General features: G+C 38.2%; 1 protein-coding gene across 3 annotated transcripts in view; it reads right to left on the minus strand.

Moving 5' to 3' along the window:
• Positions 1-23,239, minus strand: part of NAA25 (N-alpha-acetyltransferase 25, NatB auxiliary subunit) — a 73,809-nt gene that overhangs the window by 38,212 nt on the left and 12,358 nt on the right. For all 3 annotated transcript variants that reach the window (XM_027576434.2, XM_027576436.1, XM_027576435.1), the window contains exons 2-11: positions 22,406-22,491; positions 21,273-21,411; positions 18,267-18,385; positions 13,285-13,359; positions 12,039-12,146; positions 11,496-11,574; positions 8,740-8,851; positions 8,034-8,123; positions 6,731-6,900; positions 3,740-3,852 (exon numbers count right to left, since the gene is read on the minus strand). In XM_027576434.2, coding sequence (XP_027432235.1) covers positions 3,740-3,852; positions 6,731-6,900; positions 8,034-8,123; positions 8,740-8,851; positions 11,496-11,574; positions 12,039-12,146; positions 13,285-13,359; positions 18,267-18,385; positions 21,273-21,411; positions 22,406-22,491 — 1,091 coding nt within the window. The remainder of the gene's footprint in view (positions 1-3,739; positions 3,853-6,730; positions 6,901-8,033; positions 8,124-8,739; positions 8,852-11,495; positions 11,575-12,038; positions 12,147-13,284; positions 13,360-18,266; positions 18,386-21,272; positions 21,412-22,405; positions 22,492-23,239) is intronic.

Raw genomic sequence — 23,239 nt, forward strand, 5'->3', positions numbered from 1 at the left:
GAAATACAGAGGTAAATCACAGAAGACAGTTAGGAGTTGAAAGTGATCTGGCTGTAGAGAGCCAGACCAGGGTGAGGGTGGCAAAGAGCTGCTACTGTTTCTCAATAGAAGCCTTATAGTACCATTTGGCTTCTTCAACTTTATCCATGTAATTTTTTGACAAAAATAAAAATTAAAAAGAAAACCCCACTCATGCAGTTTCACATCTGTAACAATTTTGCTTCAATTTGTCTCCAATTGTATGAATTTTAATTATGATGATCAGATAACCATTTGCAACAAAGAAACTGAAGCACTGGTTTTCATTTTTTTTATTAAATGCCTATATAGTTTCTACTGCCCGCTGTTCCATTCTTGTTAGCTATTTTATATATTAGTGATGCTTAATATTAATGCCTTCCTCAGGGAATGTTGAAGAATCTTTCAGATAGGTTTTGTCATGAAACAATACGTTCATTCTTTATTCTAGTCTGTACAGTTTTACTGCTATGCAAAAAGCTTTTTTAAAAACTGGAATCATCTGTTTAGCTTAAAACCCCAAGGCAAAGGAAATCAAAAGATAAAAACATCACTCTGGGTGAGCCACTTCAGGATAACTGGATTCAGTGACCTACTCGTAGGGGCCAGTCCCAGTGTCAAAAGACCGGGACTACAGCTATCAGCTTGAAACCTACTTGAATGGCTTGCAATCCTCTGACAAACGCACTGCTGAGTGGCAGAATTTTTAGCTACTGAAGTCATCCTACATTTAAAAAGTTGTGGCAGCAAAATGACCCCTCTCAATGAAAAATTTACGTGGGACTACAAAACTCATTGCAACAGCTTTAAACCCTTTGTCTCACAAAACAACGACTACCTATCACTGCTAGTATTCCAGCATTTCTAGAGGGGTCCTCTCAATAGATTATTACTATATGAGGTCACATGAGATGACCTAAGACTTTCAAACATACTAATACAGTAGAGCTGCTTGTACTAGATACACATTAACAAACCCTTGTGAATCTCAGCTGAAGGTAATTTAAGTGTTCCTTTAATGCAGCCCCATTATTTGATGCAACTTCTAAGATGGGAAGCAATGGAAGACATGATCAATTGTTCCATATCTTAGCACTTAGTACATAATATGTGCAACACAACTGAAGGAATCTCTTCAACGTGGTTCTAGATTCTGCTTAAATCTCTCTAGTAACATGAAACTCACACACGATATTTTTAGAGAATCTAACTACTAGAAAGATCTTTTTTTCACTGGCCAAATTTTGAATTCCCTGTAACAACTTCTTGCTGATCCCAATTCTCATTCCCCTTTTGTACGGGAGCTTTTCAATTATGAGAAAGGAAGGACTGTGTCCTCACCAGACCAAACCTCTCTTCCACTTAACCATTTCTCTTTCCTATGCTTTCAAGTCCTCCTACAACCCAGAACCCTTTTTCTGGATATGCAGCAATTAATCTGGAAAATCTAAAACTTGGCCTGAGCCCTGTAAGTACAGCACTCCAAGAATAGCTTTACTAAACAAAAGTGAATGGTGACAGTCATTTCAGAACCAACAGAGACCACTGGCTACTTACCAGTTTGGGAATGCACTACTCCATCTGCCCTAGATACGTCACCTCAAGACTGCCAAGTATCAAGCCCGGTGGACTGAAGATATGACCACCAAATACTCTAGTCACCTCCACTATGGAGGTGACAGAAGGCATTCTGGAATAACAGGTGGTGGTAACCCTGTGATAGGAAGGCTTCATTGCAACCTTCACTATTTACAGAGGTATTTATGAGTAAAACTGATCAAAGCCCCAGACCTTCTTTTATACATGCCACTGTTTCTTTATATGGTGCTCTTATCCTACCCCAAATACACTGTTCTTCCAATTGGTAGAGTACTCCAGCTGCCCATTACCAAGGACACTCTGGACTAAATGCTACAAACCTTTAATGTGGAACAGGGTATGAAGTTCCCAGCAATGGGTGAGCAATCTGACCCAATACATGTTGCTGTGGATGAGGAGTCTAAAGATATGGTTCTCCATCTCATTATGTAATAGATTTACGTTGGTTCATTCACATCAAAAACTCCCAATATATGACCACTAACTACAATGTGGTACTCTGGATTAGATCACAGCACAGAAAAAGGACATTAATGGGAAAACTGGAGAAATGTAAATAAAATCTAGGGGTTAGTTAATAGTAATGCACCAATGTTGGTTTCTTAGTTTTGACAAATGTACCATGGTAATTAAGATATTAACAAGCAAGGGTTAAGAGTATGGTGTAACTTTCTGTACCATCTTTGTGACTTTCTGGTAAATCTAAAATTATTCCAAAATAAATGGATCAAAATGTAAAATCTTGCTCTGCAAAGGATCCTATTAAAGGATGAAAAGACAAGCACAGACTGGGAGAAAATATGTGAAACCACAAATCTGACAAAGGAGTTGTATCTAGAATATCTAAACTCTCAAAACTCAAGATGTAAAGCAAACACCTTGAACAAGATGTAAAGCAAACAATCTAGAAAGGGAGCAAAAGACAGAAACACATTTCACTGAGAATATAAAGCTGGCAAATAAATAAGCACACGAGAAGATGTTCAACATCATTAACCATTAGGGAAATGCACATTAAAACCACTATAAAATATCACTACGTACCTGCCAGAATGGCTAAAATAAAAAATAGTGACAACACTAAATGCTGATGAAGATGCAGAGAAACTGGATCACTCATTCACTGCTAACAGGAATTTAAAATGAAATGGCCACTGTGAAAGTTTGGCCATTTCTTTAAAGAAAAAAAACAAAAACAAAACCCTAAACATGTAGCTATCATTACACTACTGGGGCATTTTTTTCAGAGAAATTAAGATTTAAGTTCACACAAAAAAACCCACACACAAATGTCCACAGCAGCTCTATCTGTAACAGCCCCAAACAGGAAACTGGATGTCCTTCAACAACTTAAAGAAATGGTGGCACATCCATACCACAGAATACTATTCAGCAATACAAAAGAATGAACTATTGAAACATGTAACATGGATGAAGCTCCAGGGAATTATGCTGAGGGAGGAAAAAAGTCAATCTCAAAAAGTTACACGTAATATGATTCTATTACATAACATTCTTAAAATGACAAAATTACACAAATAGAAACCATAGTAGTGATTGCTAGGGGACAGAGACAGGGAAAGGGGAAGGTGCAGGGAAATGGCCTTAGGTAAAAAGGGGTAGCGCATGGGATCCTGGTGGTGGAACTGTTCTGTATCTTGAAGCTGGTGGGGGTCACTGAATCCACATGCACTACATACTGCACTAAATACACATGTAACATACCACACATACACACACAGATGTAAAACTCATGAAATCTGGATACAGTCAGTGAATTGTATCAATGTCAATTTCCTAGTTATGATATTATACTATAGTTATGCAAGATGTTATCAATGGGGCAAAATGGGAATGGGGTATACAGAGCTCTCTGTATTATATTTCTCTTACAACTACATGTAAAAAAACAAAACAAAAACACACCATAAAACACAAAGACAATCCAATTACCCATCAGAGGCTTATTCTCTTGGTGGCTTAATTTAACAAGAAATCATATCTTAATCTGATAGCGCCTGGAGTCCTTGACCTTGGCATCTCGTGTTCACCACTCTCACACACAAATTTAACCTAGTTACAGTAAATACAGGCACCCAACAGAACTCTGAACTGTACTTACTTTTGTACACTGTGTAGCAGGCAAGAGGTCAACAAACACCTTGAGGTCTGTAAAACAACAAGGTTTATCCCCAAACTTTTTGAAATACTGGAACATTAATTCTTCTGGATCACCTAAGAGAGAGAAAAAAAGAAATCACTAAATTAATTCAAGAGTGGAAGCAAATTCTAATTTAAGAGGTCTGATTTGAAAAACATTTATTTCCATTAAATTAAAATTTTGCTTGATGGTGTTCAGTCAGTTAAGGGTCTGCCTTTGGCTCAGGTCATGATCTCACGATCCTGCACCCTCCATCGGGCTCCCTGCTCAGTGGGAAGTCTGCTTCTCCCTCTGCCCCTTCTCCCAGCTTATGCTCTCTCTCTCTCAAATAATAAAATATTTAAAAAAATAAAAAATAAAATTTTGCTTGAATGCTTGAATGAGAATGACAATGAGGGCTGCAGGATGGCTTGCCCATTTAAACAAATACTTTAAAAAGGAGCTGAATCTTACAAACTCAGTTTACTTGTTATTACGCTTCGGAAATGTGACGCTTTTCATTAATTAAAGTTTAAATAGCTAAAAAGTTTTCATTAAAGTTTAAATTGAGACTGAAGTTTATATACAAACATTAAACAAACATGCTTCTTTCCACAGTTCTTAAACTACTTAACAAGTATTAAATGTTAACTAAATTAAAGGGAATGTTTAACAGGCATACTAACAGAAGAGAAAATAAATGGGAAGAGTCACAAGCCAATAACTCCCAACAAGATCACTCACTATGGAAAATTCAAACCTGGATCTGCAGAAGCTACCAGTGCCTTTTGTTTTTCCTCAAATTAAAAACAAAACAATTTTAAAAACAAAAACTAAAATAAAAAAATAAAATGCTCTCAAACTGAACCAAGAGTTTCTGTAAGATTTTAGGTGTTGGTTTCTGTTCACATTTCTGGGAACAAAAGTCCATGGCTTTCATCAGATTCTCAAAAAAGACTCCGATCCAAGACACTAAGAATCACTTACTGCTCTGGGTAAAAAAAAATTTGTGGGGACGCCTGGGTGGCTTCAGTGGGTTAAGCATCTGCCTTAGGTTCAAGTCATGATCCCAAGGTCCTGGGATTGAGCCCTGCGTTGGCTCCCTGCTCCACGGGGAGTCTGCTCTCCCTCTCCTTCTGTCCCTCCCCCTGCTCACGCTCTCTCTCAAATAAATAAATAAAATCTTAAAAAAAAAAAAAATTTGTGGAGGGGCACCCGACTGGCTCAGTTGGTAGAGCATGTGACTCTTGATCTTGGGACTGTAAGTTGGCACCCCATGTTGCTGGTAGAGTTTACTTCAAAAAAAAAAAAAAAAAATTGTGGAGACTAACCAAACTCACAAATTTCTAATCCACAGGCTGGTAAGAAGGAAGAGGAAGACAGGAGATGGACATAGCAAGTGCCAACACAGATCCAAATGCTTTTAGTTCCAGCTCTGGAAAGAAGCAATTCTTTGGGATCTATCTTAACATTTTGCTGAGGCTCAAACGAAAATTTTCATTTGCAATTCTGGAACTAACAGAGACTAAGGTTTCTGAAGTAGACCTAAAAAAGTCAACATGGAATTCAAAAACTGGTTGTGAAAACTCTACAAAGGGAATGAGAGAAGCCCACAGTTAATTTCAGAATAAGCTGCAAAGAGCATTAGTTAGATGATTAAAATGAACAGAGACGATCTAAGATAGGTTTTAGAAACTGGAAGTGCTCATCATCTCAGGACAACTGGTGCCTAAACAAGACCCTTCTGATCAAATTTTTTTTTTAAAGATTTTATTTATCTATTTGACAGAGAGAGACACAGCAAGAGAGGGAATACAAGCAGGGGGAGTGGGAGTGGGAGAGGGAGAAGCAGGCTTCCCGCGGAGCAGGGAGCCCGATGTGGGGCTCGATCCCAGGACCCTGGGACCATGACCTGAGCCGAAGGCAGACGCTTAACAACTGAGCCACCCAGGCGCCCCCTGATCAACTTTTAACGAGAACTAAACTTCCATAATGATAAGTAGGGGGAGAAAAGGTTTCTTTGGAGCTTTATCTTTAAAAAAATGAAACTAAAAAATTAAGTTTATTAACTTAAACTTAACAAAATTTAGGGTATAACTAAACTATAAGCTAATTCTTAGTATGAGCAAAGAATTACTTTCTGAGGGGAAGGGTGCCATTTTTCCAACAAAACTGTGAACTAGCACAATATGGCATCCTTCATTTCTTTTTTTTTTTTTTTTTTTTTTAAAGATTTATTTATTTGAGAGAGTGAGAATGAGAGAGAGAGAGTACATGAGAGGGGGGAGGGTGACAGGGAGAAGCAGGCTCCCTGCCGAGCAGGGAGCCCGATGCGGGATTCGATCCCGGGACTCCGGGATCATGGCCTGAGCCGAAGGCAGTCGCTTAACCAACTGAGCCACCCAGGCGCCCGGCATCCTTCATTTCTTATGAAGTAAGCTCAAAAAGAAACATTTTCAAAAAACATCGAAGGGCTTCATCAACTTTCCCGAAAGCCTCTCTTCGTGCACTACTACCCAAATCATGTTTTTCTCCTATCTTGTCATTGTCCTTATAAATTTTCTCTTAACTGTTAATTGTTCTAACTCTGCCAGATGTTCTTTCATCAATGGTTTTGTGAGGGCTTGAAGCAGACTTTCAAGAAACCTTTCATCCACTTCATGAAATCTTGAAACTTTCATGAAACTGGCTATTTTACTTTGAAATTGATTTTGACATTAATGTTGGGTCAAAAAAGAATGCCTGATAAAGACTCTGGTGGAACAGGAAGAGATGCTAATGTTGAGTTGAAGATATGACTGAGGGCTAATGGTATCAGTAATCCATTCATGAGTAAATATTTTCAGGTTATGAAGATGTTTGCTTCCCAAACATGACTTCATCGTAGACCTCAGAGAATGAATACTGCACTTGGGTATGGAGCTGATTCCTGTATCTTCTCCAAGGTTCCCAAATAATATTAAGGGTTCTTACCCAGTTTGTACTCATCATTAAAACCTTGGCATCTTAAACGTCTAATCAGTTCCAGTTTAGCAAGATGTGGTCCTCGGAGATGGCGGGAACTTTTAGATTCTTCTGTTATCCGATCTTCTATAAACTTCACAGCTTCTTCTGCAGAACAATGCACTTCTCCTTCTAAAGAGCTAAGTATAAAACACATGGAGAAAGGTATTTTGTACCTCTCTTGTCCATCCTAAAACTTAAAAGTGAAGCCAAACTGACTTAAAGAAACAAAAAATAAAAAGCACTGATAATTATAAGATAATACAGGAGCACATTCTGACAACGTGGCAGAGGACTGCGCCCAGTTCTGGCATCTCATTACTGCACTATGACTAATGATCTCTACCGCTGTCTTAAAAAAAAAAAAAAAAAGGATAACTTTATATACGTAAAATATTGCCTAATTAAAAAATCTAAGTAAATTTTACTTTATTGCTTAAAGAATGAAGACTGAGAAAAATTAGATGACTCAGTTAATATTACAAAGTAAGCATCAGCTCATCACCATCTTAAATCCGGTTTCCTTTTTAAAAAGATCCCATTTATGTTTGTGTTTTTGTCTAGAATAGCAAAGAAAAAAAAAAGGAAACCAGCAACAATCCAAGTGTCCATCAGTCTATCAATGGGGCACAGGTTAAATGAATTACCGTACATCTCTAAAGTGGAGTTCTCTTAAGTCACTACAAAGAATGAAACGAGTCCGTATGTACCATATATGGAAGATGCTCAAGATATCCAAGATATATTTTAAGGGAGAAAATACTAAGTTGCAAACCATTATGTCTAATATGACTGCATTTTTATGTTAAATAATGAGAATTAAGTTAGTATATCGAAAGAAATAAATCTGGAAGAAAAGACTCTAAACTGCCATCAAGAGTTATCTCTGGGGGCACCTGGCTGGCTCAATTGGCAGGGCATGCGACTCGATCATGGGTTCAAAGATCATGGGCACAGAGATTACTTAAAAAAAAAAAAAAAGAATTATCTCTGAGTCAATTATACCTCAATAAAATTGGAAAAAGGAAAAAAATGTTATTTCTGGGATGGTAAGACTAGGAACTAACACTTTCACACCATACATTTCTGCACTAGTTTAAGATTTTTTACAATGAACATATATTTATTTTGTAATTTTAAATAAATGAAAAATCTTCTTTGAAAGGGATACACTATTGAGACCAAAAAAGAATTCTATTAGGCTTCCAAAGAAATCCTTTGGCTACACCATGCTAAAAAGTGCCACTGTAACTCAGGAAAGGAGTCAACTTACTGTTCACCTTCAGCAGGAGGAGTCCAGGCGTCTTCAATCAGTCGAAAGACAGAATCGAAATAAGTCAGATAGAACTGCCAGTCATCTGAGCTAAAATCAGATTGAATGATGCACAAAGGATTAAACCCAAGTTGTGACAAGTCTGCCCTAGGAACCATGATACTCAACTTATTTTCTAGGTTACATTTTAGTCTTTACTAGGAAAAGCCCACCCCTCCCTCTGAGTTTCCTCTGCCGCCCTAAAAGGACAACTCCAAAGGCATTTTCAAAGCAAAAAAACTTTTGAAGAAAAAAAAAGTAAAAAACTTTTAAGAAACAATTATTTCCTTCAATGAAATAACCAGGTCCAGAAAACTAATATTCTTAACAGAAAATTCCCACGTTAGCACTTCCCCAAAATGGGGGGGCGGGGGGATAAGGGAGGGACATGTTTCTTTTAGACCAATACTGAATTTAACAAATCAATGATTTTTAGCATTCATTCTGAAGATGTAACACTCAGCACCCTTGCGGCATAAGTTCCATTATACCTCTTTACCAAAAGATAAAGGTTCATCAAAAACTTTTAAAAATACCTAGGACACACAATACTAAAAGATTTATGCCCAGGCAATATAAAAGACAACAGATTAAAAAAAAAAAATTCAGCAGTGACACCTGAGAGCCCCACTCCAGTCTCATGGTCCAAAAAGAAGCATCTACTCACTTTTTCAATAAGAGGCGCCTGGAAAGGGCATTGCACTCTGGCCACCTGCTCAGCTTCTTATACATAGCCATGCATTTATTTTCCCGACTTTGAATCTCACTTGTCAACTTCTCTACAATTAAAAGTTATAAAAATTGGTAAGCTAGTTTCATTTCTGCTCAGAAACCAGAATAATGTCCAAACACAAGAAGGAAAATGTCACATTTTCTTATTCCCTCTCTTAGAAAACGGGACCACTACCAGATACAAACTATTATCTTAATAAAGATTATTTTCCTGAGAAGAAAAAAGTAAATTTCTGATACTAAACTTTTATAATTATTTTTTCTATAAAGATCCAGAATGTATTGAGTTGAGGATCTAAAACATGGGGTACACTTATAAAACCCCAAAAGCATCTAGGAACTAGTATAAATGGTCCATAGACAGACTTCCCATCCATACAAACAGTTCCAAAACACTGAATGAGCTAAGACTGGAATGGGATGAGCAAGGTGAGATGTTAGGAGGAATACAAAAATGAACAGAGATGAATCAAACACTTTCCCAAGAGCTGGGAACAGAAAAACTATGACTACTATTTCTGAACAAATTAGATTTGCCCCAACCTTTCAGAACAGCTTAGCAGATTACGGATACCAACAATTACATTATGAATTTCCTACAGATAATCTTCATTTTAACTATCCTAAACTACAATCCAGCTGGATAAAAACAGAAAGGCTGACTTATACCCATATGCAAGGAGGCTGAAATTAAAGAATAAATAACATTAAAACAATAATAATCTCTCTCTCAAATAAACAAATAAAATCTTAAAGGGGGGGTGCCTGAGTGGCTCAGTCAGTTAAGCATCTGACTCTGGCTCAGGTCATGATCTCAGGGTCCTGGGATCAGCCTGCATCAGGCTCCCTGCTCAGCAGGGAGTCTGCTTCTCCCTCTCCCTCTGGCCACCACCCTCTCCCCGACACATGCTCACTTTCTCTCTCTCACTCTCAAATAAATCTTAAAAAAAAAAAGAAACAGTAACAACAAAAACTCCTACATTTTATATAATTAGTTAAAACTATCAGTGTTAGTTTTATAACCACACATGGTCAAGTAAAGGATATACACACCTGTATGAAATAAAGTTTTTATTTTTTTATTTTATTTTTTTTAAGATTTTATTTGACAGAGAGAGAAAGCACAAGCAGGAGGAGTGGCAGGCAGAGGGAGAAGCAGGCTCCCTGCTGAGCAAGGAGCGCAATGAGGGACTTGATCCCAGGACCTTGGGATCATGACCTGAGCCAAAGGCAGATGCTTAACCGATTGAGCCACCCAGGCGCCCCTGAAATAGAAGTTTTTTAATGACTGTTCCTAATGAGAGATCTCAGGCTATTCATCTACAGTTAGATTCCCCCAATGACTATAAAGGCACAATTAAAAACCAGGTTTGTCAAAACAACACTGGATTTCCAGGACTTTCTCCCACAGAAATCATCAAAAATGGGTAAATGTTTAGGAACCTAAATCTCTGTCAGAAACATCTTCAAAGGGGAATGGTTAGATCAATCTATTAAGTTCCTACAAATAAGTTTTCCAACAAAAAGGGAAGAAGTATTTTCACTATAATGGAAAAGAGCTAACATCTTTAACATATAAAGTGCTCTTGCAAATCATTAAGATTAATCACATTTTTAGAAATAGGCAAAGGATAAGGAAAAGCAGCTCAAAGAAAGTATCAATGGTTTTTAAACAAATAAAAAAAATTATCCTCCCTCAAAATTAAATAAAAACTGTAAGATATGTTTTATCTATCAGATCGAAAAACATTAAAAAGATTGAAATAGGGGCACCTGGCTGGCTCAGTCAGTAGAGTATGTGACTCGTGATCTCAGGGTTTTGCATTTGAACCCCATGTTGGGTGTAGAGCTTACTTAAAAAAAAAAAAAAAAAAAAAAAGGCTTGCTGTATCTGGGCCACTCAGTTAGTTAAGCGTACAACTCTTGGTTTCAGCTCAGGTCCTGATCTCAGGATCATTTGATTGATCCCTGCACTGGCTCCACCCTCAGCGTGGAGTCTCCTTGTCTCCCTCCCTCTGCTCCTCCCCCAGCTCACACTCACTCTCTCACTCTCTCTAATAAATCTTAAAAAAAAAAAAAAAAAGCTTTGGGGTGCCTGGGTGGCTCAGTCGTTAAGCGCCTGCCTTCGGCTCAGGTCATGATCCTGGAGTCCCGGGATCAAGTCCCACATCGGGCTCCTTACTCAGCAGGGATCCTCCTTCTCCCTCTGCCTGCTGTGCCCTTGCTCGTGCTCTCTTCCTCTCTCTCTCTCTCTCTCACAAATAAAATCTTTAAAAAATAAAATGAAATAAAATATATTTTTAAAGTAAATGTATAACATACAGGAAAGTCTGGAAGAACGTAAGATGATCACAAGTGATTTTTTTTATGTCTTTATATCTTTATGTTTCTGTGTAAGGAAGAAATTTTTCACAATAAATATTTTTCATGTTTGGGGCGCCTGAGCGGCTCAGTCAGTTAAGTGTCTGCCTTCAGCTCAGGTCATGATCTCAGGGTCCTGCGATCGAGCCCCGCATCAGGCTCCCTGCTCAGCAGGGAGTCTGCTTCTCCCTCTACCTCTCCCCTGGCCACCCCCCAGCTTGTTCTCGCTCTCTCGCTCACTCTCTCTCTAATAAATAAATAAAATCTTTAAAAATATTTTTTTGTGTGTTTAAATAGAAGAAAAAAAACTTTAGGAAAACTAAAAATTACCTCCTAATTTTCCTCTGATAACATCCAAGGCTTCCTGGTACTTTCCCAAACGTTCCAAGATCATATAATAAAGTTCAACCTTACAGAAAAAACAAGTAAGAAATGCAACAATCGAAACTTTTCAATAAGAATAGTCATTTGCATGTTTTTAAAAAGTTATCAAGGGGCATGTAGGTGGCTCAGTCAGTTAAGTGTCCGACTCCTGATATCAGCTCAGGTCTTGGTATCAAGGTCATGAATTTAAGCCCAAGTTGGGCCCCATGCTGGGTGTGGAGCCTACTTAAGAAAATTTAATTTTAATTTAATTTAATTTAAAAAGTATCTAATAGAAAAGAACACTATCTTCAAATGAGATGAAATCAGCAGTAAGAATGTTCGCTATACTTAAGCTGGGTACTTCCAAAGCTTCATATTTACACAAGAATGAGGACCCAGCTCTCTAACTGGAATAAGAGAGCAGTTTGTAATACCGTAGCATACTGTAGCAATATCAAACTCATGCAAATACAAAAGTACGGCTTTTGTAGGACTTCCATTACTCACTTCAGCCTCGGCTTCTATCTTGTCCTCTTTCACCATTTTTTCTACCATTCTTTCAGCGAGGGGCAGAAACATCGTTTTTGAGAGGTTTTCATCCTGTGCCGATATAGACTATAGGAGAAAAAAATAAATATTTCACTCTAATTTCCCCCCTGCTTGCACTATTTATATTATTACCAGGCAGACCATTACTGTGACTCCAGCACGTAATTATCAGTCCACTATGTCTAATATCAGACCTAATTTGAACTTGCCATGAAGATACATTACAGAGTGGTTTGCTTTAGAAGAGATTTATTAAAGATGCATTATCCTATACATTTTTGACAAACTGGATTTCCATAATATGGTCTAACTTTTAAATAGGTTATTCATACATTTTTCTAGAACTATGTTAAGAGGGGATATGCCTATACTGTTCATTATATGTAAAAGGTATCATCAGGTGTTTGAAGAGTAAAAGCCTTTCAGACGTCTTTTTGGGATGTTCACATATTAGAGGGAAAACGCCAATACTTTCCATTTATACAGCCTAGTATTAACTAGTTTCGATAATTAGGATTATCTTAGATTGATAATTAAATCAATGCTTATTAATAATTTTAACATTGCCTGAGATTCTGCTCAGAGCTCAGTAGCTCAAGGCAGCTATTATGCTTATTTCATAGATAAACTAAATTCCCCAACAGCTCTCTAAGACATGTGCTGAAACCAGTATATGAATGCAGACCTGTCTAAACCCAGAGCCTCTCTGACTTAACCGCTACATTTTAACTCTTTCCTCCCTATCTTCTCTTACACACTATCTCCTTTTGGTCCTTACAGTAGCTCTGGAAGATAAGCATCTCCATTCTGCAAAAGAGCAAACTGAGGTTCAAAAAACAGAATTGATAAAACAAGGCCATCCAGTTCAATAACGTGTTCGCTAACAAACAATACTGTTTTAAAGACAAACCTCAAGTCAAAATACCAAATTTTTCAAGGCTCATACTTGATCAAATAACCCAGGAATGGATTTAAGATTCAGGGGAAATACAGTGTGTGCTACATACAAATAAACTGATATACCAACTCATAAGGAACAAATACCAAAATTCCCCAACTCAAAAAGTCAATTGACATTATGTAAAGTCCCCGTTTGACACACGCTGCAACACATTACCCAAGGTGTTCAGAAGACAAGTTAAGGACAATAACTATACACAAAAATAAAAATAAATCTCAATCCCATTCTGAATGCCATACTCACTTGCATAATTAAGCTCATCACAGACCAAAAGTAGTAAGGGTTTTTGGGGACAATCTTATATAGAGCCATGCCAGCCTGAAAGACAGAGAGCCATAAATGCTTAATTTGGAAAACAAAATACAGACGGCAATTAATGATCTAGATATGTGGCAAGAAGTTTCCTAGGAGAATAGCAACATGTCTACACATCCCAGTTACTGTAAGTGCCTAGTGACTTGATGGATATTCTCTAGTAGACAGCAATATAGGTAATCACAAAGGTGAATTTTTACATCAGGAATATTTCACCTTTTGAACCAGATTTCTTCAAATTAAAGGCCGGTATTTTTGGAAAATAGAGCAATCCAATATGGTTCTGACAGACTACCAACAAACATAAAATTTGGCTTATGAATGTATACCAACAAACTTACCTAAAAATACTGCACTAACTAGTTATAGTAAAACAAAAAAAGGCAGACAGTATATTTATTTATTTATTTTTAAAGATTTTTATTTATTTGACAGAGAGAGAAACAGCAAGAGAGGGAACACAAGCCTGGGGAGTGGGAGAGGAAGAAGCTCAATTGACAACATTGAGGTGCTCCCTGCTGCTCAGCAGGGAGCCCGATGCGGGGCTCGATCCCAGGACCCTAGGATCACGACCTGAGCCGAAGACAGACGCTTAACGACTAAGCCACCCAGGCGCCCCCAGACAGTATATTTAAACTTAAAATCATAAAAGTTTAGGGGCGCCTGGGTGGCTCAGTCATTAAGCGTCTGCCTTCTGCTCAGGTCGTGATCCCAGGGTCCTGGGATCGAGCCCCGCATTGGGCTCCCTGCTCCACGGGAAGTCTGCTTCTCCCTCTCCTACTCCCCCTGCTTGTGTTCCCTCTCTCGCTATGTCTCTCTCTAATAAATAAATAAAATCTTTAAAAAAAAAAATCAGAAAAGTTTACTCTGACATTATTAAAAAAATAATAATTCTTAGGTTAGGAAAATAATCAGGTTCTTTCAAGATACCATTAACTTGAACTGAACCCTTTCTTTGTGAAATGTATAATATGAAATACTTAAAAGCAGGGACATGGCAAGAAGGAACAAAGTAGATCTATTCATGCATAACTGAGAATCTGCCCATAATTAGCCAACTAGTAATCAATGCTAAGAACTCAGTCAGCTAACTGTCACAGTTACTATTTTATGTTTTTTAATCTTTTGCTTAACTTTAATCCACTTGAAAAATTATACGGAGCCCCTATTTAGTGGAAGGAAATGTCTATTCTGCCCACGATAAAAAGATTGAGTCCCGGTCCCAAACACAAAAGCTAGGGAAAGAGATAAGACAAATATTCAAATGACTAAAATAATACTTGGCAAAAAAAATAAACATCCTATACAAAAACACGATGCCTTTTTGTTTTCAAAAAAAGCATGGTTAAGTTTGTTCACTCCTTTCTTTTTCTTTCTTTAAGCGAAAGTAGGGAAGGGAACTTAATCAATAAAGCCTTCTTCAGAGTAGCAGTCTTTCAGATGAACCTTGAAGGTCAAGAGAATGTCTACAGGCCAAGATGGGGTTAAGGATACATATACACAAAGAGAAACACTTGGGGTGAGTCAATTCTAGGTAGAAGCAAAATCTGAATCTGAACAAAATATTAAAGAAAGAAGAGACATATGTTGACAAGAACAAACAGAACCTTTGGCTATAAATAAGGATTAAGAGGACAGGGAGGGGAAAAGAGCTGAGAGGCAACTGAGATACCCTGGTTGTAAAGCACTCAGAACGGAGTGTTATACAGAGCAAGGGAGTGATACGTACACATCTATACTCTTCTAGGAAGAGTGTTTTAGCCGTACTGTGAAGGAAAAAAAATAGAAGAGATGAGGCAATGAGGAACTAAACCAGGATGAGGGAGATCAACTAGAAAGAGACCTCAAAGACACTGTAGAAAAAGAGTCAAGATGATTTAAAGACAAAATGGACAATACAGGATAAGAAGGAGAGTCTAAGGGGCGCCGGGGGGGCTCAGTCGGTTAAGCATCTGCCTTTGGCTCAGGTCATGATCTCAAGGTCCTGGGACTGAGCCCTGAGTAAGGCTCCCTGCTCAGCGGGGAGTCTGCTTCTCCTTCTGCCTCTGCCCCTCCCCCTGCTCGCTCTCTCTCCTGCTCTCCCTCTCTCTCTCTCTCAAATAAACAAAATTAAAAAAAAAAAAAGTAGAGTCTAAGATGGCTTAAAGTCCCTGCTCCTAACACTAAACTCTGGAGGAATGGAATCAAATGTTAGAAAACCAATTTTACTTGATCATTTGGGGAAAGAAAACATTTTTATAATGACATAAATAAAAAGAAGTAAAATATAAAATTAATATGAATTTTTAATACAAAAGATAAGGCAAAAATTTCATGCCTGCACCCTATACTATGTTGCAGACACTGATACTCTGCTGATACAGAAAACTTTTGAAGACAGACAAGTTTAAAAAACATGGCTGTGAACTGGTGACTCAGAATACAGGAACGTCAAAAAACAAATGAACAAACAAAAGAACAAAAGGAAACACCATTTACAGAAAAAGAAAAGTCCAATTACCTGTGAACCCCTAGCAAATCTTCATTCAAGATGATTTTAAATATTGCCTGCCAGGAATGTCATTTGGGACAGCAGAAGTCCTTATATTTTCTGATTCCCTGGCTTCCCTCCCTTTTACCTCCACCAGTTAATGCAAATCATTCATTTATTTAACAAAAATTTATTGTGCAGATGCTATTCTAGGCACTGAGGATTCAACAGGAACAAAAACGCTCACCCTGATGAAACATGACATTTAATTCGTAAACTACCTATTACCCCACACTGACAACCACTTTCAAAATAAACATACATATAAACTAAGAAATTGTAACAATCTTAAGCAGCAAAAAAGGTAAAATAAAAATTAAGACTTTTCATTCTGAAACATTTAACACCAGAACGCTCTGTTCTTCCAATATACTAGAATGGAATAATATAAAAACAAGCTATCGCAGGGTGCCTGGCTGACTCCACTGGCTAAGCGTCTGCCTTCAGCTCAGGTCATGATCCCCGAGTGCCAGATCAAGGATCAAGCCCCATGTCGTCATTGGGCTCCCTGCTCAGCGGGGAGTCTGCTTCTCCCTCTCCCTCTGCCCCTCTCCTGCTCCATCTCTCTTGCTCACTCTCTCTCTCAAATAAATAAAATCTTAAAAACAAACATTAAAAAAAAAAAGCTATAGCTACAACATATTTAGGATCAATGACTATTAAGCCACATCAAAGCAGTGGCTCCCGAGAGCAAGATGCAAAGGTATATGTAGATCTCTGCCAACATGTAAAGTTCAACAGTAAAAAAAAAAAAAAAAAATCTGTTCAAGTGGCAGATTATTTTTTCCCTTTTTCAAAATTTACCCTAATATTGTCATTGCATTAACTTGTCCTTTTTGTTATTTTATTGCATGTATATATAAAAGACATGGTTCAAAAATATGTTTTGTGGGATCATAAAATTAACACATGCTTTAAAAAAAAAAATTAAGAGAAAGAAAAGTATCCATAGGCCTATATCCTGGTAACATTTTGGCACATTCCCTTAGAGATATCCTTTAGGGACTGGTAGAAAAAGACAAAGACACAGTACCATTTAAGGGGAGGTGGGGTGTTGCATTTTATTCTCCCACATGGATGAATCATAATTCCTTTAACTGTATCTGTATTAATGGACATTTAATATACTTTCCTGAAAACATATTCCTAGAAGTAAAAATGATACTAAAGATTTACATATTTTCATGTTAGCATTGCCAATTTAAAAATATATACCCATTTTACATTTAAAGAAAAATTATAGGGGTGCCTGGGTGGCTCAGTCATTAAGCGTCTGCCTTCGGCTCAGGTCATGATCCCAGGGTCCTGGGATCAAGCCCCGTATCGGGCTCCCTGCTCTGCAGGAAGCCTGCTTCTCCCTCTCCCACTCCCCCTGCTTGTGTTCCCTCTCTTGATGTGTCTCTCTCTGTCAAATAAATAAACAAAATCTTTAAAAAAAAAAAAGAAAAGAAAAATTATAATCTGATTATTTTTCCTGAGAATATACTCCATCAGTAAATAAAACTTCTTCAAAGAATTAAATTTGGGGGAAAAAATTCTTCCAATTTAAAACCTTGCATAAGCAAATACAAAGATTAATTTTAAGGAGAAAGGATTTATATTAATATAGTACCTTCCACCCTCCCTAATTTATCTGTTGTTATAGTCTGATATTTCAAGTAAAGAATAAGACAAAATAAAAACCCAAGTAAGAAAGCTTTGCTTTCAGAAGAAATTATACCCACAAACAAAGCCATTTCTAAAAAAATGCTAGTTTGACATCATAACCCTTTACGGGCTTAACAGTTTCATTTCTCTGGGATGTTGACTCTACCCACCCACTAGTCCAAATGAGGTTCCTTCACATACATCTAAATATAAGCAACACCTAAAACGTGCTAACTGGCAAATAAGCTGCCTCTATGAAAAAGACAAGTACCCAAACAGTGGGGAGTTTTCCCAGGTGGATTTAAAAATCTCCGCAGGCTACGAAGAGTTAAATTTACAAATTAGATCTAAACTTTAAGGTTAATCTTTCTATAGTCTGTTCATTTTTTTGTTCTGGGATTTCTGCCTATTTTCTGAAACTATAACAACAATCTCATGCAGTGGGACAATTTGAAGCCAACTTACCAGAACCAAACAAAACATACCACCAGGCCACCAAAGAACAATCAGATTTCCCCAAATAAAACACTTGAAGAACTTGCATAATAGTTCATCTTTAAAACACACAAGAAAGTATCTGCCTGATCTCCACACACAAATACAGAGATTCGGCTCTACACACACACGCAAACACCCACATGCATGCACACACAGTCCTACAATTAAGTCATATTTAAAAAGACTTGCGTCTAATAGCAAATCCCACAGCCCAGGAGGTTTGGAATCAAGTTACCTGTTGCATTTTCTTATATTCGCCCACTCTGGCATAAGCCATGAAGAGGTGAGAGTGATACTCCTCACTATTGGGAACTTTCTTCACAGCTGCCTCATAGAGTTTTGTAACTAACTCCGCTAGGGTAAAGAGAAAGAGGACATTCCTTAATTATTGAAGTATACCTTAAATCTTAACAGCATTTAATTTTTTTCCCCTTTGGAGGAAACAGATGTCTCCTATCACTAAGGAAGAAGAAAGTATTTGTTTTGCCTCATCTGATCATTACTCTTCTCTTGGTTGGGTGTTATTCAGTGAAGCATGGAATAGCTCGGCCTCCCCAACACATTTGCAATACATAAATAAGACCCTCCAGGATCTAGCCTCTCTGTCTCCTTCCTACTTATTTCCCACAGCACTTCGTGTTCCAGCACCTCAAACTATTTGTAGCTCCACTAGACTCCCAGTGCTGTTTCATACCTCTGCATGTTCCCTCTGCCTGGATTCTCCTTTCCTCTCTTTTCTACTCAGTGAACATCATCCAAGACCAAGACCCAGCTCTAATGTAATCCTCTCTGCAAGGAACTGTGCAAGTTCAAATGTAATCCTTCCCCAACACCATCTCTGCACCTCCACCCGGTTTGATCACTGCTTCCTTCCACCATCTTTAAATTTTTTAAACAAGTCTCTTATAACATTTATTAACACATAATGTAGAAAAGAGTCTATTGATGAATTTCCCCTTATTTTTTTTTAATTGAGCTCTACATCCAACGTGGGGCTTGAATCCACGACCCTGAGATCAAAAGTTGCATGCTCTACTGACTGAGCCAGCCACGTCCCCCTGAATTTCCCCTTAAAGACTGTAACACAAGGGCAGAGAGAGCACCTTTCATCTTTGACTTGGATGCAATACTTGTCATAGAGAAATATTCAGTATTTGTGAGATAAATGATTTTTAAAAAAAACACTGGGGGAGAATCCATAACCCCAAATCAACATAATCCCTAAATAATCAGATATAATACCCAACTCTTAAGTTCTGTCTTTTAAAAAACGAAAAGCACGGGACACCTGGGTGGCTCAGTCAGCTAAGCATCTGCCTTCAGCTCAGGTCATGATCCCAGGGTCCTGGGATCGAGCCCCACATTGGGTTCCCTGCTCAACAGGGAGTCTGCTTCTCCCTCTCCCTCTGCCCCTCCCCCCTCTTGCTCGCGCTCCCTAATAAATAAAATCTTTAAAAAAAATGAAAAACAAAACTGGAAAGTAACATTTCTGTCCCCTAGGTTGGCAAAACTTTTTATTTTATTTTTTCCAGCTTTATTGAGGAATAACTGACAAATAAAAATTGTATATCTTAAGGTATACAACGTGATGGTTTGAGGGCAAACCTTTTTTTTTTTAAGATTTTACCCATTTATTTGAGAGAGAACGTGAGAGCACGAGTGCAGTGAAGGGCAGAGGGAGAAGCAGACTCCCCACACTGAGCAGGGAGCCGAATGTGGGGCTCTATCCTGGACTCCGGGATCATAACCTGAGCTGAAGACATTATTAACTGAGCGATCCAGACGCCCCAAAGGCAAAACTTTTCAAGTAAGTCAAAATTGAGCAAAATTAATAAAGTATTACTTAGAAAAACAAAAGTGATAAAGATTTTTTTAAAAGCAAGATAATAAAATATATTCAGGAAAACAAGTACCTCTTGGAATGTAAAAGGGGAAGTGAGATTGGTAAGGAACACATAGGAAGCTGCCAGTATTGATAATGCTCTTTCTTAAGTTGGCTGGTAGATTCATGAATATTCATTATTCCACATGAAGTATTCTAGTGTGTTATATAAAATGTATCTTCTATAATATGTATTATGGAAGATACGTATTATTCCATAATAAAAGATATGAGAAATTAACAATGAAAAACTTTATTTACAGGTGAAATGGTAGACTACCTAGAATATGCTTAGAAATAATCTGGCGGGGGATGGGCAGGGGCGCCTGGATGGCTCAGTCGTTAAGCATCTGACTTCGTTAAGTGTCTGACTTCAGCTCAGGTCATGATCCCAGGGTCCTGGGATCAAGCCCTGCATCGGGCTCCCTGTTCTGCGGGAAACCTGCTTCTCCCTCTCCCACTTGCCCTGCTTGTGTTCCCTCTCTCGCTGTGTCTCTCTCTGTCAAAAAAAAAAGAAATAATCTGGCAGGGGATGGGATACAGTAAAATTTGCCATGGGACAATGACTGCTGAAGGTGGATAAGGAGTTCACTGAGATTTATTATGCTGTTCTGGTTTTTTTATGTTTGAAATTTTCCTATCAAATAGTAAAAAGGATAATTCTTCCATTCAGTAAATCAAAATGTCACAAACCAACATCAACTCATTCCAATTCAGGATACTAATACGCGTAAAATATCCTTTCTGCCTACAGTCTTTGTAAATCATGGTTAATGCATTATTTTGCCTATTGCCATCCACTCAAAATATGAATGATAAGTAAAATGAACAAATACAAAACTCAATCAGAAATAAACAAAACCTTGGGGCGCTTGGGTGGCTCAGTTGGTTAAGCATCCAACTCTTAATTTCAGCTCAGCTCATGATCTCAGGGTCATGAGATCGAGCCCCAGCTTGGGCTCCATGCTGGATGTGGAGCCTGCTTAAGATTCTCTCTCGGGCGCCTGGGTGGCTCAGTTGGTTAAGCAACTGCCTTCGGCTCAGGTCATGATCCTCGAGTCCCGGGATCGAGTCCCACAACAGGCTCCCTGCTCAGCAGGGAGTCTGCTTCTCCCTCTGACGCTCTTCCCTCTCGTGCTCTCTGGCTCTCATTCTCTCTCTCTCAAATAAATAAATAAAACCTTTAAAAAAAAAAAAGATTCTCTCTCTCCCTCTCCCTCTGCCCTTCCCCCCCACTTGTGTGCTTTCTCGCTCTCTAAAATAAATAAATAAATCTTTAAAAAAAGAAGAAGAAGAAGAAGAAGAAGAAAGAAACAAAAACTACAGCTCAGGTTTAAAAACAATGAAAAAGAAACATACGTCGGTGCATCTCCCGGTAAAGAATAGTCAGTGCCTGTAGCGAGTTGTCATCTGTCGGTTCAAGGGCCGCCACCTCCTGTGCTAACATGAAGGCTTCCTCTTGCTTTCCAGTTCTCTGTAAACCAATTGCCTTTAAAACCTGATACATAGGAAAAACATAAGTTTTAAAAGAACAGAAATGAAACTATGAGCCAAAGCTCCCTGCTCAGAGGGGAGCCTGCTAATCCCTCTCCTGCTCCCCCTCTTATGCTCTGTCAAATAAATAAATAAAATCTTAAAAAAAAAATAAGCCAAAGAAGCCAACTTGAAAACACAAGATAAGCTGTAAGGTACGCCTAGGTTGCTGATCAAGTAAACCATATTTTACTAAAAATCGCAGCACATCAAGAGTCTTTCCTATTCAGTCATGTTAAGAAGGCAGAACAGGGGCACGTGGCTGGCTCAGGCTCTACAGCATACAACTCTCAATCTCGAGGCTGTGAGTTCAAACCCCATGTTGGGCATACAACCTACTTTAAAAAAATAAATAAAAGACACAAAGTTGCTTAAAAAAAAGAAGTCTATCAATATAAAATAATTAAATTAGCTAAGTTATGTCCAAAATATCCAAAGAAATAAACCGTTAGCTTTTAATTAAATACTATTTATGGCATTTAAGTAATCAGAAAAATAAATGGCTTAGGGGCACCTGGGTGGCTCAGATGGTTAAGCATCTGCCTTCGGCTTGGGTCATGATCCCAGGATCCTGGGATTGAGCCCCACGTCCGGCTCCTGGCTCAGCAGGGAGCCTGCTTCTTCCTCTGCCTCTCCCCCTGCTCTTGCTCTCTCTCTCTGTATCCCTCTATCTCGAATGAATAAATAAAATCTTTAAAAAAGAAATGGCTTAGAGCTTAGAGAGGCGCCTGGCTGGCTAAGTTGGTAGAGTGTGTGACTCTTCATCTCAGGGTTGTGAGTTCAAGCCCTGCATTGGGCTCCACACTGGGCATGGAGCCTATTTAAAAAACAAAACAAAACATAACCTGGGGGTAAAAAAAACCTGAAAAAAGTCCTTAACAGATTTAATATCTTTTCCCTTTTAAGATTATAATATATAACCCACCAAATATAAGTAACTCAAGAGCAAATGAACTTACCTTAGCACAATGAAGATCCTTATGTTTCTTCAACAATTTATCTGCTTGCTGAATTGCCATTTTATTATTACCATTATCAAGATAATCTATGAAAACAAATTATGATAATTATATTCCTTCAGCAAATATGAAAAATGCATATGCTGGTATGAGATGTTTCATAAAGTATTTTAATTCAGTATTAAAAACATCATGGTGCCAATTTTAACTCTAAGTGGCTAGGGCGCCTGGGTGGCTCAGTCGGTTGAGCGACTGCCTTCGGCTCAGGTCATGATCCTGGAGTCCTGGGATCGAGTCCCGCATCGGGCTCCCTGCTCAGCGGGGAGTCTGCTTCTCCCTCTGACCCTCTCCCCTCTCATGCTCTCTCTCTATCTCATTCTCTCTCAAATAAATAAATAAAATCTTAAAAAAGAAAAAAAAAACTCTAAGTGGCTAGGATGGTCCAGAATACGATCTTATATTCCTATAGTCATCTCTCAGACCTGTTATAGAATTGTGTTATGGAAAAAAAGGAATCAATTATTATCCAAAAGTCTAACCAAAGAAAAGATTCATTTCCAGATGAGAAGATCCAGAAGAAAATGAGAAGTGTCATAAATGGAAAATGGTGGTAGCTGTCAATTCTAAATACAGAAAAATGACAAACAGGCCAGTCCACAACCTACTACTACTACTACCTGATCCCTCTTTGCTCAGCAAGGTCCCAAATCAGTGTAGGGGCAGATGAGGCATGGGTAACTCAAAATAAGTTATGGATCAAATGCTGGTGAGTACATGGAACAACAGCACCTCTCACTCAGTGCTGCTGGGAAGGTAAAATGGTAAAACCACCTT

The sequence above is a fragment of the Zalophus californianus genome, chromosome 14, assembly GCF_009762305.2.
Source record: "Zalophus californianus isolate mZalCal1 chromosome 14, mZalCal1.pri.v2, whole genome shotgun sequence".
Classification (NCBI taxonomy): domain Eukaryota; kingdom Metazoa; phylum Chordata; class Mammalia; order Carnivora; family Otariidae; genus Zalophus; species Zalophus californianus.